Source organism: Gopherus evgoodei, chromosome 1 (genome assembly GCF_007399415.2).
Source record: "Gopherus evgoodei ecotype Sinaloan lineage chromosome 1, rGopEvg1_v1.p, whole genome shotgun sequence".
Taxonomy (NCBI): domain Eukaryota; kingdom Metazoa; phylum Chordata; order Testudines; family Testudinidae; genus Gopherus; species Gopherus evgoodei.
The window spans coordinates 60,262,408-60,281,173 of record NC_044322.1 but is presented as its reverse complement, the minus strand read 5'-3'; the positions used below and the strand labels follow the sequence as shown (position 1 = coordinate 60,281,173).

The 18,766-nt window shown below is 40.0% G+C and overlaps 1 protein-coding gene across 1 annotated transcript in view; it reads right to left on the bottom strand.

The window, feature by feature from the left end:
- Positions 1 to 18,766, bottom strand: part of VWA8 (von Willebrand factor A domain containing 8) — a 285,192-nt gene that overhangs the window by 148,593 nt on the left and 117,833 nt on the right. The window contains 3 exon segments of the mRNA XM_030565861.1: positions 7,927 to 8,033; positions 10,195 to 10,301; positions 11,629 to 11,744. Of these exon segments, the coding sequence (XP_030421721.1) occupies positions 7,927 to 8,033; positions 10,195 to 10,301; positions 11,629 to 11,744 (330 nt within the window).

Genomic DNA, 18,766 nt, shown 5'->3' with positions numbered 1-18,766 from the left:
TGAGGGATCGTCCTTCAGGATACGTTGTAGATCCTTTATGATGCGCTGGAAAGATTTTAGTTGGCGGCTGTAGGTGACAGCTAGTGGTGTTCTTTTACTTTCTATGTTGGGCCTGTCTTGTAGTAGGTGACTTCTGGGTACCCTTCTGGCTTTGTCAATCTGTTTCTTCACTTCACCAGATGAGTACTGTAGTTTTAAGAATGCTTCATAGAGATTGTGTAGGTGTGTCTGTCTGAGGGATTGGAGAAATTGAATTGTATCTTAGAGCTTGGCTGTAGACAATAGATCGTGCGATGTGGTCTGGATGAAAGCTGGAGGCATGTAGGTAAGTATAGTGGTCAGTAGGTTTCCAGTATAGGGTGGTATTTATGTGACCATCGCTTATTAGCACGGTAGTGTCTAGGAAGTGAATCTCTTGTGTGGACTGGTCCAAGCTGAGGTTGATGGTGGGGTGGAAATTGTTGAAATCCTGGTGGAATTCCTCAAGGGCCTCCTTCCCACGGGTCCAGATGTTGAAGATGTCATCAATGTAGCGCAAGTAGAGTAGGAGCGTTAGGGGACGAGAGCTGAGGAAGTATTGTTCTAAGTCAGCCATAAAAATGTTGGCATACTGTGGGAACATGCAGGTACCCATACCAGTCCCGCTGACTTGAAGGTATAAATTGCATTGTATGTATGAACTCCAAGATATGTATTTAAATTATTATTATTAGAAAAAATTTAACATTTAGCAGTTTGGTTTTTATCGTCTTTCATTTAATATGTGAATACGTACTTCACATTTTCAAATAAATAAATAATTTGAGAGTGCTTCCTGTTGACCTGGTATTAACTATGTTGTGGGTATGAGAGCTTATTTGCTACACCTCAAAATGTCTTCAGCTCAAAATATTACCACATAAAACAGGATGCACATTCAAGTTATTACAATAAAAACATTGCAATAGATTACAGCAAACTACAATAATCAAGAACTAATAGGAACATTTTTTGTATGATGTGAAGAAAAGTCCCAGTGGTCACATTTGTCTCTGGCACACAGCCACTGAAGTCAAGAGACAAATTTGATCCAATATGTTTATAATTACGCACATTTATATCACTTGAAGGTGAGACATTGATCTCTTATACTAGTTAACTCTGACTTCATCTCAAATACAAGTTTCTATTGCAATTAGTTTATTTTCAAGAAAAAAGAAAGAAAATCCATCCCAAATCAAAAGTGTGTGACTATACTGCATTTCTCACAATCTCGGAATTAGACTGACTAATCAAAGTCACTGTTAAAATACTTGTGATATATTTAACACTAATTAAATGTTATAAAACATTCTAACGTACAATTAGTAATGTACTTGGAAAAAAAAATCAACCTAAACTTGCTCCAAACGAATAGATTTGTTGCAAATAAAAATAATGCAAGCATCTAAGGACCTTGATAACATGAAAAATGTAGTCTGCTTTACTAGCATCAAAATCTTGTGTATCCTCTGTATCTAGTGAAAATAGGTCACCTGTAAATAAGTCAGACAGAGTACTTAGAAAAAGGAATGACTGTCTTTACATAAATGTAACATAACACTATTTTTTGTTTCAGCATCATCATCTCATCACTGGTATTTGCTTCTTGAAATCAGTAACTCCTGCATTATTACTGAGTATATGGAAATATTCAATTTATAACACTGTAAAAGCTGTTTTGATTTTCCAAATCGCTCTAGACCAGAACAAAAGGCAATATTTTAATGATGCTTATAATCAAAGCTTAATATTGCAAAATCCTAACTACTCAGGTCAAGAGACTATCAAATGCACCATAATTTTTGAGGAGTAGGGGAGAAGGTTTCAAGACAAATTACTTTATTTTCTTGCATACATATACACTGTAAATTTACTGCTGACCAGATTAGTTTTAGTCTAGATTTAACATCATGTATCCCAGAAAGCCACGTCCATTACACTTTCTGAGTTAATTGCTAAAAACATGGGAGTACTTCCTCACATTTCATCATGTAAATAAACAAATCCTAAACTGTGCTCAAGTTGTTTCCCTCAAACAACTATTTTTGTACAATAAATGCAAGTACTCATTAGAAATTGTCCAATTTTCCTAGCAACAGGGTCCAAGCTAGTATTGTAGCAAAATATACAGAGAACATTTACAATCATGTCATGTTCATATAAGAGATTTGCAAATGGAAATGTCAAAATTCCACTAGCTTTGGCAATACATATTCAATGCCCCCCAATAGCTAGGCTAATTAGAGCATTTAGCACATATCTAAAAATCATTGTTCTTCTTTTGAGTCTCACAATATGCAGCCCAGTTTAGATAACTGGCTCCCGCTTTGGTACTACATCTTCAGTTGCAGCATGCTGTGATTTCACAGCAATGCTGAAACCCCACTGGAACATGAAATGTTTTGGGGGCGAGTGTGCATAACTAAATGCTGGGTTTTTAGCGACAGCACACAACAATGCAATATAATCGCTTTATTACCCATAGGCCAGTTTCATTCTCCAGCAGATTTTTATGGTTGTGAAATCATCATTAGAGAATTTCAGTGTGTCACACTGGGATGGGAGCTGGCAATGCAGGGCTAAAGAAGAAAACTAATTCTTAGCTGGCACTATGCTACTTTCTGACAGTTTTTTAGGAAGAATCAAACACACAATGCTACTGTTGACAGATATGGGGCAATTTCCTTTAGCCAACATGTTTAACAATAATGTGACACCTAAACAAAGCAAGTAAATAATATTCTAACATAGGTCAGGTTCAGATTTTTGCAGTGCTTTCAATTTGTAATCACTGTCTCCTTAAACAAGAAGATGGAAAGAGTAACGCACAAACAAGGGCATTATTCTAGGGTTTAGGATTTCATCTGTGAGAGTACCAAAGTTAAAGTACTCTACTGAAATGACAGCACAGAACAAAACCTCAAAAATTGAATTTTATTAGGGAAAATTAAGAAGATTCTCACAAATTCACATTGCCAGCAGGACCCACACAGTGGAGGCTGTACTCTCTGCTCTGTGGAGGACCAGCAAATGAGGAGGGAAAGAAAAGGATATGAAGAAAGGAAGGAAAGGAAACTCCCTAAGGAAGAGGCCCTGCCAAGGCTCTAAAACAGGGGTCAGCAACCTTTGGCACGTGACTCGCCAGGGTAAGCACCCTGGTGGGCTGGGCCAGTTTGTTTACCTGCTGCGTCGGTAGGTTCGGCCAATCATGATGCCCACTGGCTGTGGTTTGCCATCTCAGACCAGTGGGGGCGGCGGGAAGTGGCGTGGGAGAGGGATGCGCTGGCCGTGGCTTCGCGACACTCCCATTGGCCTGGGATGGCAAATCACGGCCAGTGGGAGCCACAATCGGCCGAATCTGCCGACGCGGCAGGTAAACAAACTGGCCCGGTCCGCCAGGGTGCTTACCCTGGCGAGAGACGTGCCAGAGGTTGCTGACCCCTGCTCTAAAAGCTAGCACTAACAGGCAAACACTTCACAGGAGTGCTCCAGCTGACTGTGCTGCCTTTGGAAGGCAAAGCATTCTTAAGATTCACTCAGTGGGCAGGGCCTACGGCTAAGCATGCCCTGGACTGACAGCTGACACTTCAGTGCTGTGGTGACCAGAAACCTACCCTCTCTAGAGAAGAGCAGTGGACCTGCCTTTGCTAGAGAAAAACACTTCCCCTTTCATAGCATGTTCACAGACCCACTTCTTTGCTTTTTGTTGTTTTTTTTATTCTCTTTCCCTTCATATATACATTTTGGAATTTCTCTGGGTCAGCTGAACAGTCAGTGTGAGAGGGTGAAGTTACATTTCTATTAACACCAAACAGCATGATAATTGTGAGTACAGAGCAGAGATTTTAACCATTAGTAGCCATATTAGAGATTTGCATATATACAGCATCGTTCTCAAGCAATTCTTACACTCTGATTAGCTAAAAATGTCTGTCAGCCAATTAGAATCCTGGGATTTGCACATAATATAGTTATTAAGAACACTGTACAGTGATTATGCAAATTAGACACTCAGAACCAATGAGAGTGCATAGACTACATAACTGGAAGAAAACTGTATGCTGCAGTGACTTTTCTTGTATTTCTGCACTCTACAGATTCCATTTTAGAATAATAACTGAATATTATTTAAACAAGAGTGCATCAGTCTATGCTTCGGCTCAGTATGCTGTTAATAAGCACATTGTATTAAAAAACTGTTACAAATAAAATTACTATGAACAGTGACAGGTTCTCAAAAATTCAATTGTTTTGTATTTTAAAAATGTATACAAGTACACCTCTACTCCGTTATAACACCACCCGATATAACACGAATTCAGATATAATGCAGTAAAGCAGTGCTCCAGGGGGGCAGGGCTGTGCACTCTGGCAGATCAAATCAAGTTTGATATAACGCAATTTCACCTATAACACGGTAAGATTTTTTGGCTCCCGAGGACAGCATTATATCAAGGTAGAGGTGTAATTCCTAATCCAAATTGTGTACTGCAAGCTGCAAAACTTCAAGTCATAAACTTTTAAAAATAGGATCTTAAAAAGGAACTGTTTACTTATAATAATAGTGACTTGGGCAAGCTGCAATAATAAAACCTCTCAACATAGAGACAGGTGAGCAACATAGGGGACAGGTGAGCAAACCCCACAGGTAAGTGGGGAACAAGACGTGGGAGATGGGTTGGAAATAGAAGGGAGCACGGGCTATAATGGCAGTGAGGAAGGAGGGTCAGGGCAAACCTGGGAGGCAAGATCAAACCAGTATCTTAGATGCCTATATACAAATGCAAGAAGTATGGGTAATAAGCAGGAAGAACTGGAAGTGCTAATAAATAAATACAACTATGACATTGTTGGCATTATTGAAACTTGGTGGGATAATACACACGACTGGAATGTTGGTGTGGATGGCTATAGTTTGCTCAGGAAGGATAGACAGGGGAAAAAGGGAGGAGGTGTTGCCTTATATATTAAAAATGTACACACTTGGACTGAGGTGGAGATGGACATAGGAGACGGAAGTGTTGAGAGTCTCTGGGTTAGGCTAAAAGGGGTAAAAAACACGGGTGATGTCGTGCTGGGAGTCTACTACAGGCCACCTAATCAGGTGGAAGAGGTGGATGAGGCTTTTTTCAAACAACTAACAAAATCATCCAAAGCCCAAGATTTGGTGGTGATGGGGGACTTCAACTATCCAGATATATGTTGGGAAAATAACACTGCGGGGCACAGACTCTCCAATAAGTTCCTGGACTGCATTGCAGACAACTTCTTATTTCAGAAAGTTGAAAAAGCTACTAGGGGGGAAGCTGTTCTAGACTTGATTTTAACAAATAGGGAGGAACTTGTTGAGAATTTGAAAAGTAGAAGAAAGCTTGGGTGAAAGTGATCATGAAATCATAGAGTTTGCAATTCTAAGGAAGGGTAGAAGGGAGTACAGCAGAATAGAGACAATGGATTTCAGGAAGGCAGATTTTGGTAAGCTCAGAGAGCTGATAGGTAAGGTCCCATGGGAATCAAGACTGAGGGGAAAAACAACTGAGGAGAGTTGGCAGTTTTTCAAAGGAACACTATTAAGGGCCCAAAAGCAAGCTATTCCGATGGTTAGGAAAGATAGAAAATGTGGCAAAAGACCACCTTGGCTTAACCACGAGATCTTGCGTGACCTACAAAATAAAAAGGCGTCATATAAAAAATGGAAACTAGGTCAGATTACAAAGGATGAATATAGGCAAATAACACAGGAATGCAGAGGCAAGATTAGAAAGGCAAAGGCACAAAATGAACTCAAACTAGCTACAGGAATAAAGGGAAACAAGAAGACTTTTTATCAATACATTAGAAGCAAGAGGAAGACCAAGGACAGGGTAGGCCCACTGCTCAGTGAGGAGGGGGAAATAGTAACGGGAGACTTGGAAATGGCAGAGATGCTTAATGACTTCTTTGTTTCGGTCTTCACTGAGAAGTCTGAAGGAATGTCTAATATAGTGAATGCTTACAGGAAGAGGGTAGGTTTAGAAGAGAAAATAAAAAAAGAGTAAGTAAAAAATCACTTAGAAAAGTTAGATGCCTGCAAGTCACCAGGGCCTGATGAAATGCATCCTAGAATACTCAAGGAGTTAATGGAAGAGGTATCTGAGCCTCTAGCTATTATCTTTGGGAAATCATGGGAGACGGGGGAGATTCCAGAAGACTGGAAGGGGGCAAATATAGTGCTCATCTATAAAAAAGGAAATAAAAACAACCCAGGAAACTACAGATCAGTTAGTTTAACTTCTGTGCCAGGGAAGATAATGGAGCAGGTAATTAAAGAAATCATCTGCAAACACTTGGAAGGTGGTAAGGTGATAGGGAATAGCCAGCATGGATTTGTAAAGAACAAATCGTGTCAAACTAATCTGATAGCGTTCTTTGATAGGATAATGAGCCTTGTGGATAAGGGAGAAGCAGTGGATGTGATATACCTAGACTTTAGTAAGGCATTTGATACGGTCTCGCATGATATTCTTATAGATAAACTAGGAAAGTACAATTTAGATGGGGCTACTATAAGGTGGGTGCATAACTGGCTGGATAACTGTACTCAGAGAGTAGTTGTTAATGGCTCCCAATCCTGCTGGAAAGGTATAACAAGTGGGGTTCCGCAGGGGTCTGTTTTGGGACCGGTTCTGTTCAATATCTTCATCAACGATTTAGATGTTGGCATAGAAAGTATGCTTATTAAGTTTGCGGACGATACCAAACTGGGAGGGATTGCAACTGCTTTGGAGGAAAGGGTCAAAATTCAAAATGATCTGGACAAATTGGAGAAATGGTCTGAGGTAAACAGGATGAAATTCAATAAAGATAAATGCAAAGTGCTCCACTTAGGAAGGAACAATCAGTTTCACACATACAGAATGGGAAGAGACTGTCTAGGAAGGAGTATGGCAGAAAGAGATCTAGGGGTCATAGTAGACCACAAGCTTAATATGAGTCAACAGTATGATACTGTTGCAAAAAAAGCAAACGTGATTCTGGGATGCATTAACAGGTGTGTTGTAAACAAGACACGAGAAGTCATTCTCCCGCTTTACTCTGTGCTGGTCAGGCCTCAGCTGGAGTATTGTGTCCAGTTCTGGGCACCGCATTTCAAGAAAGATGTGGAGAAATTGGAGAGGGTCCAGAGAAGAGCAACAAGAATGATTAAAGGTCTTGAGAACATGACCTATGAAGGAAGGCTGAAGGAATTGGGTTTGTTTAGTTTGGAAAAGAGAAGACTGAGAGGGGACATGATAGCAGTTTTCAGGTATCTAAAAGGGTGTCATCAGGAGGAGAGAGAAAACTTGTTCACCTTAGCCTCCAATGATACAACAAGAAGCAATGGGCTTAAACTGCAGCAAGGGAGATTTAGGTTGGACATTAGGAAAAAGTTTCTAACTGTCAGGGTAGTTAAACACTGGAATAGATTGCCTAGGGAAGTTGTGGAATCTCCATCTCTGGAGATATTTAAGAGTAGGTTAGATAAATGTCTGTTAGGGATGGTCTAGACAATATTTGGTCCTGCCATGAGGGCAGGGGACTGGACTCGATGACCTCTCGAGGTCCCTTCCAGTCCTAGAGTCTATGAATCTATGAATCTATAGTATTTTATTGATTTACCATAAACAAAATCCAGGTTCAATAGTTGTTCTTCACTTTTTATGAATGTTTTACAAGATTTTTATAATCTCTTCATAAAAGGATGGTTAAGAAGCTTGATCTCTGGTCATCTGAAATGAGCACCAAACTTACCAATAAGATTAAATTTTGTCAATGATCACTCTTGCAGCCTGATGCAACCACTCCACAAACATGGTCTTTAAAAAATCTTTACTACAATGTTTAACAAACTCTATTGCATCTGTAGAGTCAGAGAAGTGCACTTACCTGGGTGTTCTCATAAAACAGAACATCAGGCACTTTCATTTTCTCATTGGGGTTATAAACAGGCATAGTGGCAGATCCAATCCTCAGAAACCCATTATGTATTTCACCTATACATTTTATGAAAAACAAGGAATTATTATAACATTGATTTGCTGATGTGTGGTCAAGAACATTGGTAACGAGATAATACATACATTTGTTACAATGTATGGGTACAGCAAAGCTTCCAGCTTTCAGAAGAAAGAGGACAGAAAAGGAATAGCATAAAGCTCTAAGGCTTAAAATGAGTTCCGTTACAATGTGTGACAAATTGGTGATGTAGGGGGACAAGTATCAGAAAGAACATTGCAAATTGTGCCAGCTGCTTTGGCTGAAGCCTTAACTTGGTACTCCCTTCCTCTAATCATTGAGTGACTTTAAAACGGTTTGACTGTATTCATCTCTTGGAGAAACAGCATGCCAGTCATTTCCTTTAAACTTTAGGCAAGATAAAGTCACTGTTGGTTTCTTCATTCAGTACATTTTATACAAATGGGTTAATAACACAAAATAGGAACATTTAAAACATCAATGAAAAGTGGCTAAATTTGCATATGTTGGGGAAAACCTTCAGTAGTTTGGAGAGAAAAATAATTAAAACCACTGTACTGGCTAACCACAATAGTCTGCTACAAGTAGTTATGCTACAACACAGCAGTTCCAGGTACTCAGCTCTGACTCCCACAGATGCTTGCCCTTTTCCTCTATTCAGACATCCTGTTGAATTGGATAAACCTGATCTGTAATACTGAGAAACTGCTCTCCACTGTTTGTTTTTATTTTGTTTAGTTTAACTCTGCTATGGTTTTGCAAATAGCAGAGTTACAAAACTGCTGGAAATGTGAACATTAACTTACTAAATCTGCTGTATTTTTGGTAGTTCTAATATTGCACATTCTTAATGAATCAGGTTCAATCAGATTCATAAAGTAATATAAAGTTTGCATATTAGTGTCAGTTTTGCAAAAAACTTAAACTTTGTATGCAACAGAATGACTCTTTAGTCCAGGGGTTGGCAACCTCTGGCACGCAGTTCACCAGGGTAAGCACCCTGGCGGGCCGGGCCAGATTGTTTACCTGCCGCATCAGCAGACCATGGCTCCCATTGGCTGCAGTTCACTGTCCCAGGCCAATGGAGGTGGCAGGAAGCTGGGCCCAGCACATCTCTCACCCGCGCCACTTCCCAGCGCCCCCATTGGCCTGGGACAGCGAACCATAGTCAGTGAGAGATGCGATCGGCCGAATCTGCCGACATGGCAGGTAAACAAACTGGCCTGGCCCACCAAGGTGCTTACCCTGGCGAGCTGCGTGCCAGATGTTGCCGACCCCTGCTCTAGTTATATTACTATAATTCAAACTATTCTACCTATATGAAGTTATTACTTGGTACCAATTTATACTACATATTTTTTGAAACTGAAGAGAGCCTGTATTACTAGATACAGTAGCTGTAGACATTTTTATTGGTACAGCATTTTCCATACATATGTTAAGACATGTCCCCTGTTTTAAAGATCTAGCAATGAAAACAGACAAGACAAACACACAAAAACTCTCAACAACCGTGCAGGAGGAGAACAGCAGAGTACTGGTGAGGCTGTAAGGAAATGAAATAAATTGAAAAGAAGAATTTAGTGGACAGGAAGTGACAGACCGTGTGGTGCATGACAGAAAACATGAAGCTGTGTGTGAGGAAAAAAAGATGGAAGTAGGAAGGCCAGAGGATAGAGGAATAAATTGGGGGTAAACACGATAATGAACGAAAAGAGTTTTGGGTCATATTAGAGAGGAAGCACAGAGTATTGGGGAGGTGGAGGATGTGCTGCAATGGAGAAAGATCTAGAACACTCAATCACACAAAAATTGTAAGCCTGGACAACAGGAAGGATGGCACGCGCAGTTGTCAAGAATGCTAATGGAGGAAAGCAGCAAAGTGACCCAATAAAGCAAAGTGAACAAGGGCCCCATTGATCTGGGAGACTTAAAATGTAAAGGTCACACACAAAATTCCATGGGCCAGGCTACAATAAAGAATCATGTAAATTTAGGAAGCAAATTTAAAGAACATATATAGAGAAATACAGGTACATTCTTTAGCAAGACAACAGCTAAGGGATGTATCTAAAGCAGGGCACAATTAATTAAGGGAACATTTAATATATCTTTTTATGTTCAAATAATTGAGTAACGTTCATGAAAGATTAAAAACAAAAGGTGACAGAAGCTTACAACTATAATCCTTCTCCTCTTGTTTCCTAATATCATCCGGGTTTATCTCAATCCCTGAATCCAGCAGATTTTTATGTAAAGCTGATCTTGCAAGATTTGGCAAAAACCTAAACCAAGGAGGAGGGAAAAAAGGAAAGTCAGTTTTTACTTTTCTCAGCGTTCTTTTTGTCTTCCAAGATCAATGTGACACCCTGGTCATGCCCTAAATAATGTCAATTCCTGTCCCACTCTGACAATTTCCCACTCTTCACCTACTCTGTCTGTGCTTACCAAAGGAAATGGGACCTTGTGCTATTGGAAACTGTCCAATTTCCTCTCCCCTCATCAATAACTCCTAATTCCAAAGTTATATGGATAAAAAAAAGAAATACAATCACAACATACAGAAAGTTGTAGCTGCCAAGTATTCTTTAGACTTAACCTAAAATTCAGTTGCAAAATTATATTAATATAAATGCTCATTTCAAAGCACTATGTTGTTATGTGGGATTCCAGTGAAGAAGCTGTAATGACGAATGAGTTAGGATGCTGGGGGGACGATGACCTTGTTCCTTCCACAGTTAATGGGAGCAAGATCCTTTAGCTGAGACAGATCCCAGATCTACAGGCTCCAGGCTTCGACAACTGAAGATTCTCAGTACCTTGGAGAATTTGGCCCTTAGACTTTTGTCGCTCATATTTTCAGAACTTTTCATAACTGCTGCTGCATTCCTTTGCAAAATCTGAGTTGTCTACAATTTTTTAAAAAAATGCAATGCCTAAAACTAAATACAAACCTCTAACTCAGTGTTTCTCAAACTGGGGTCACCACTTGAGTAGGGAAAGCCCCTGGTGGGCTGGGCCGGTTTGTTTACCCGCCCCGTCCGCAGGTCCAGCTGATTGCAGCTCCCACTGGCCATGGTTCGCTGCTGCAGGCCAATGGGAGCTGCTGGCAATGGCAGCCAGTATGTCCCTCAGCCCACACTGCTTCCAGCAGCCCCCATTGGCACGGAGCAGCGAACCGCGGCCAGCGGGAGCCGCAGTTGGCCAGACCTGTGGGTGGGGCAAGTAAACAAACTGGCCCAGCCCACCAGGGGCTTTCCCTGCACAAGCGGCGACCCCAGTTTGAGAAATACTGCTCTGACACCTAACTACATTGTATTCCATTAATACAACCCTGAGTAATATTTTATCTTTTTTGAGACAGCATCACACTTTTGACAATCATTCGTTCTGAAGACCTATTTCTATTAAGTCATTAAGCATATGCACACACACACAGATTAGAAAGAAGTGCTGAAGTGAAATCTAACATTCTTTGATTAGGGAGGATTGGAATAGTAGCAGCTCTACTTATAATGACTAACTCCTTTAAAAAAATTAAACCATCTTTTTAGCATATTAGCAATTGTTTCACAGAATCTTAAACTTTCACAGTAAAATTAGTATAGTTACCTGGAAAGACAGGCTTTATTGACAGCATGGTAGAGACTTTCATCTGGATACTGTGATAGCCGACGACAAATTCGTAATAGCTGTCGTGTGGACAAAGATGATGCCAGTGACTGTGCCTGCCAAAAATAAAAGGTAATTTTATTAACAGTCCTCTTGGATTTAAACCAGAACAAATGTGGAAAAAAACTATTTACACTGAAAGCAATTATTTCAAAATTTTGGTCTTAAACAGGTGCTTTCGTCCTCATATCCCAGTTTGCACTGCTTAATCCTTCAGAAGTTAGAATTCTGTGTTTGTGGCAGGAATCTACTACCATGGAAACCATTATGTCATCAAAATGTCAGCTTTATGATTTCACTGAATGAGCCAACAGGAAGAAAAATGTATTTGATAAAACAGGTGTGCGTGCTATATAAGTTGTGTTAACATTATATTATTTATTATTATTGTTAGGAATTACAGCAAAAAAGAAAAACAAGTGAAAATTAAATTATTTGTGTTAAAGCTGATTTATTTGAAAGTTTCCTGCAGAACTTTATGGCAGTGCCTCAACATATATGACATGCCTCTGCATATATTAGAAATACAGTATCCTGATTTCATATCATCTCGTGTCCATTATTTTTAAATGCATTTAGCATTTGTAACACAATTGACATCCTGGAAATTGAAGTCTTCTATTTATTACCAGCTGAATATGAGCTCCCCATGTGATGCTCTAGCATAAAGAGTTAGCATGATTCTTGGATGTATAAACAAGGGAATACTGGGCAAGAATAGGGAAAGTGTATTACCTACTTATACAGTACTGTGCACACATTACTGGAACACTGTGCCACTACTGGAACACTCACAAAGCTGGGTGACAGGGCAACAAAATGGCAGATGAAATTCAATGTTGATAAATGCAAAGTAATGTACAATGGAAAACATAATCCCAACTATACATATAAAATGAGGGGGTCTAAATTAGCTGTTACCACTCAAGAAAGAGATCTTGGATTCACTGTAGATAGTTTTCTGAAAACATCCACTCAATGGGCAGCAGCATTCAAAAAAGCTAGCAGAATGCTGGGAATCATTTGGGAAAGGATAGATAATAAGACAGAAAACATGATATTGCCTCTATATAAATCATTGTATGCCCACATCTTGAATACTACGTGCAGATCTGGTCACCCCATCTCAAAAAAGATAGACTGGAATTGGAAAAGGTACAGAAAAGGGCACAAAAAATTATTAGGGGTATGAACCAGCTTCCATATGAGGAGAGATTTAGAAGACTGGAGTTTTCAGCTTGGAAAAGAGAAGATTAAGGGGGAATACAATCGAGATCTATAAAATCATCACTGGTGTGGAGAAAGTAAATGTTATTTACTCCTTCTCATTACACAAGAACTAGGGGTCACTAAATGAAATTAATAGGCAGCAGGTTTAAAACAAGAGGAAGTATTGGTGGAACAATCTGTGGAACTCTTTGCCAGAGGATGTAATGAAGACCAAGACTATAACAGGGTTCAAAAAAGAACTAAATAAATTCATGGAGGATGGGTCCCTCAATGGCTATTAGCCAGTATGGGCAGGGATGGTGTCCATAGCATCTGTTTGCCAGAAGCTAGGAATGGGTAACAGGGGTTGGATCACTTGATGACTACCTGTTCTGTTCATTTCCTCTGAAGCACCTCATATTGGCCACTGTCGGAAGACAGGATACTGGGCTAGATGGACCTTTGGTCTGACCCAGTATGGCCATTCTTATGTTCTGGTGTCCACATATTCAAATGGATATTGAAAGTCGGAAACAACTGAAGCAAGAGCTATCAAAATGATTCACAATATGGAAAATGTGCATTATAATGAGTACTAAAGGAGCTCAATCTATTTAATTTATCAAAGAGACAGAGGGTTAAGAGACTATTTGATTGCAATCTGTAATTACAAAGGAAGAAGGTATCAGATTCAGCTGAGGGTACGTCTACGGAGAATATATTGGCATAGCTATGTCGGTGTAGGTATAATGTATAATAATGGCATTATCCACAATGGCATAATCCCATAATGTAGACACAGCCTATACCAACGGCAGAGGTTTTTCCATTGGTGAAGAAATACCACCTCTGCAAACAGCAGCAGCTACGATGACAGAAGCATTCTGCCATCAACATAGCTGCATCCATATTGGGCTAGGTCACCACAGCTATGCTGGTCAGGGGTGTAGTTTTTTCAGACCCTGACAGAAGTAGCTATGGTGACCAAACTAGTAATGAGTTCTCAAATCTAGCAGCAAAGACACAATAATGTCTGAAAGGGTCTAACAGCTGAAGTCAGAAAAATTCAAATTAGAAACAAGATGCAAATTTTACAGTGAGGGTAAATTAACTAGTGGAACAAATTGAAGTCTTTATATCAAAACTGAAGATCTTTCTAAAATAAATCTTTTCGTTCAACCATAAGTTATCCAGTGAAATTCTGCATCCTGTGTTATGCAACAGTAAAGATTAGATGATCATAATGGTATCCCCTGGTCTAAATTTATGAATCCACAACATAACTACATAGCATGGGTGACAAAAATACAAGCTTCTCCACACCATCCTGCCAATGTTTCTAAACTCTGTCTGAGTGAGGCCACCTGTAGAAGCAAGATAACATTTCAAGATCCAAGCCCATTCATTCTGGAGTCTCTGCTGAAACCATTTACAAAAGTGTCAGTCACTGTTAATTAAATAGTAGAGCTGGGCAGGAAAAGGTTTTCCTGTCGTGAAAAATTTTGAGATTTCAGAAATTTTTCCCATCTCGAATTGAAATGAAAAATCAAAAATCTCAAAAATATTCATGAACCAAAAGTCAAAAAAATAATTTGGTTTGGGTCAATCAAAATGTTTCATTTTGATAATTTGAAAGTAATAAAAGGAACCATTGACCTGAAACACACATTTTAATGCACAGCATGGGAAGCTATTTATATTATAAATATATATCCTAACCTGTGATGTGTATGATTATTTTATATACATATATGCAAATCTCATATCATACTGATCTGCAGCTATCTTCCCACAGTGAATCACTTGTCTGATAGCATACACTTTCTCTGGATATTTCACCATGCTATGGATGTTAGAGAGACCCTTTCTTTAAATCGCTCTGTTCAGACACCAAACACTTTACAAACGAACACATTCCCTTTTGTAATATATATTGTTAAAGAACCACATAAATGCCAATAATGCTATAAATACATAAATAAGAATCGGCATTCGCTTGCTTTTATTCATTCATAGATTCATACAGTTTAGGGCCAGAAAGGACCATTATATCATCCAGTTTGACCTCCTCTATACCACAGGCCGTAAGTTGCATTCAGTTATCAACAACTGAGCGTAATTACTTGTGTTTGACTAAAGCCTTAGTTGTGTTTGGTTAAAGCATAATTTCCAGAAAGGCATCTAGTCTTAATTAGCAGTTATCAACAGATGGAGAATCCACCACTTCCCTTGGCAATTTTTTCCAGTGCTTAATCATCTGCAATGCTAAAAATGTGTGTCACATATCCAATTTGAATGTGTCTGGCTTTCAGCTTCCAGTCACTGGTTCTTGCTATGCCTTTTTCTCCTAAAATAAAGGGCACTTTAGTACCCAGTATTTTTTTCCATGAATGTACTCATACACTAATCAAGTCACCTCTCAATCTTCTTTCTAATAAGCTAAATAAATTGAGCTCTAAGTCTCACACCATAAGGGATTTTCTCCAGCCCTCAAATCATTTTTGTGGCTCTTCTCGGTAATTCATTAGAGTCCACTCCATCCTTCCTGCGCTGATGTTGGTACCCCTGATGGAAACTAATCTCTTCCACTCCTCTGTGTCATGTGCTACTGCTTCCATACTGCTTCCACACTCTCTGGTGTTGAGATTAACTGTTCTGCCCTCCCTAAGGGTTCTTCTTCATGGTTTCTCTTGGGGGTACTCATTTCCTCACACCACTTGGTTTCCACTTGACAGTTTCATCTGGGAGTCTGTGTACTGGCATCTGGAATACATGACCCAGATATGTCAGGCACATCCTTCTGATCGTGGTGGAAACAAGTTGCTGGTCTGTGATTTCTCGCATCTCTTTGTAATGAAATCTTTTCAACCAATGGCCAGAATCTTTCTTAGGCACTTATTTTTGAAGGTGTCTAGTTTTAGTAGATCTCCAGCTCTCACAGCTGTATGTTATCAATGAGATTATATCTGAACTGAAAATTCTCAGTTTTGTTTTGATGCTATATATATTTGATTTCCTAGTACATGCTGTGAATGCCTTTCCTATCCTTGATGCCACTTCCTTTCTGAGCTCTCCATTGGCCAGTAAGTTACTGTGACAGATATGGCAATTTCCTGCAATAACCTTGAAAAACCTTATTGTGTTAAGGTTATATATCTTTGGATTTCATTGTATTAAAAATGCAAAGTTTATGTAATGTCTGGGTGGGTGGGTTGGGAGGGGGAGGGATGTACCCAATGACCAACTTAAACCCTGGGAAGCGTTATGAGCTTTAAATGACTATTTTAAACCATGTGCCAGACATGAATGAACTTTTGGGACAAACAAAATCAAGTGGGTTTCCCAAGAAATTTCTAGGGGAGAGTTAATGCAAATGTACCACCGCCCAAATATGCAAAATCCCAGCCTTTTGAAGATATGCCCTGAGGAGACAGCCACTGTCTTCCAATCACCTATTACATGAGGACAAGATCAAAGGCACAAGATGTACAAAGAAACATGTTGATCAGTGCAGGCTGTGTATTTGTTCTAAGCCAGGGGTCAGCAACCTGCGTCGGCAGGCTCGGCGGACCATAGCTCCCACTGGCCATGGTTCGCCGTCCCAGGCCAATGGGGGCGGCGGGAAGTGGAGCAGGCGAGGGATATGCTGGCTGCGGCAGGTAAACAAACTGGCCCAGCTTGTCAGGGTGCTTACCCTGGCGAGCCGCGTGCCAGAGCTTGCCGACCCCTGTTCTAAGCTAACACCTGTTTTGAACTTGTAACCATGGAAAAGCCCCTAGGTGGGATTTGAAGGACTGATCACCTGCAATAGCCCTTGCTGGAGTTAGGGGAGATCCCGCTTAAGTTATTAGAATGTGTGTAGGTTCTTGTATTATTTTTAATATGTTTGCTCTGTAATTCTATCACCATAAGAATAAATATGCTTGTGTAGAAAGGGCTGTGTGGAAACTACATCTGTGGGCAATTACGCTGTTTATAGCTTCTGAGGAGAAAGCAAAGCAGGCCTGCTTAGGCAGTCTGTCTTGCTGCGGAACTCACAGTGAAGTCTGGAAAAATCTTGGTTAGGAGGGAGAGAGATGCGGGTCTCCAACCAAGAGAGGTGATGGCTGAGGTGCTGGGAACCTAGAGGAACCTTGCTGGACCACAGGGGGGAAATACAAGTGCAACTGCCCTGAACTGTGACAGGTGCTGCCTAAGCTGATGAACTTTTCTACTCGCTTGATATTTTTGCCTTCTAATGTGATGTTACTGCTTGAGGTCTGAGTTCCAGAGACGTTTGTTTTAGCACAACTAATTCTGAGCCATGCTAGATCTGCCGTTGCTGGCAGGTTGTCTGTCTTTGTATGTAACTTTTTTGAGGTGTCACTCAGTAGCACAATATCATCAACTAAGTCCAGGTCTTCTAAGCATTTGCCATCTACCCATTCTATTCCTGTGTTTGTCTTGTTAATACACTTCTTCACTATCCAGTCTATAGAAATGCCAAACAACAGTGGAGATAAAATGCAGCCCTGTTTCACACCTGTATCCACACAGAACCACTCTGTTGTCTGGTTGTTCACCCTAACAGAAACAACGAGGAGTCCTTGTGGTACCTTAGAGTCTAACAAATTTATCTGGACACAAGCTTTCATGGGCCAGAACCCACTTCATCAGATGCATGGACATTCAAAAACCAGTAGGAGAACACTGCAATCTCCCTGGTCACTCAATAACAGATCAGAAAGTGGCAATTCTTCAACAAAAAAAACTTCAAAAACAGACTCCAATGTAAAATTGAAGAACTGGAATTAATTTACAAACTGGACACCATCAGATTAGGCCTGAATAAAGCCTGGGAGTGGTTGGTTCATTACAAAACCTAAACCTAATTTGCCAAATACTAATTTCCCCCTACTGTTACTCACACCTTCCTGTCAACTGTCTGAAATGGGCCACTTTCATTACCACTTCAAAAGTTATTTTTCCTCCCTTGGTATCCTGCTGTGAATTGAACTGTCTCGTTAGACTGACCTCAGACTTGGTAGGGCAAATCCTATCTTTTCATGTATTTATACCTGCTCCTGTATTTTCCACTCCATGCATCTTATGAAGTGGGTTTTAGCCCACGAAAGCTTATGCCCAAATAAATATGTTAGTCTCCAAGGTGCCACAAGGACTCCTCGTTGTTTTTGCTGATACAGACTAACACAGCTACCGCTCTGAACCCTGTCAACTTAACAGAGCACTTCTCATCTCTGTATATGGCCTTGATGATGCTGACTATGATTAATCTGTGAACAAAAGTATTGCCAAGCTTGAAATGAACAAAGGTATTGTCAGTGTTAGGCCTTAAACTTCAACTTAGAATAGGTAAAAAGGGCACGCTTTGTAGAATGCACTGCAACCAGATAATCTATGCTGACTCCTATGTGGTAAAATAATCTATAAAGTAACTGGCTAAAAAGAGATAAGTAAGTCTAAATTATACAGTCTAACCACATTGAATATTTGGCCGACCCTAATTGGCTGGTCTGTTTTAAAACACAGCCAACAGATCAGATAAAAAGTACGAAGACACAGGATTGTGTTTGTGTTTCGGTCATAAGGGAATCTGACCCACACCCCTCTGAACCGAAGGGACATGCACTTCTCGACTGTCCATACCTGGCCGTGTGGAAAACGGTCAACTAAAGGGTAACATGTTTTCAGATGAATGCAGGGTAAGTTTATGGAGTAAAGAAGTCTGGTTGCTCGAGCTGATTTGATCTTAAGTCTGTATCAATACTATAATGTTAAGAATAGTAGTAAGTAGCTGATGAATAATAACTTTACATGTACTTGTGCTTGTCTTCCATATAACTTGCCATTCATATGAATTCTTATTCAG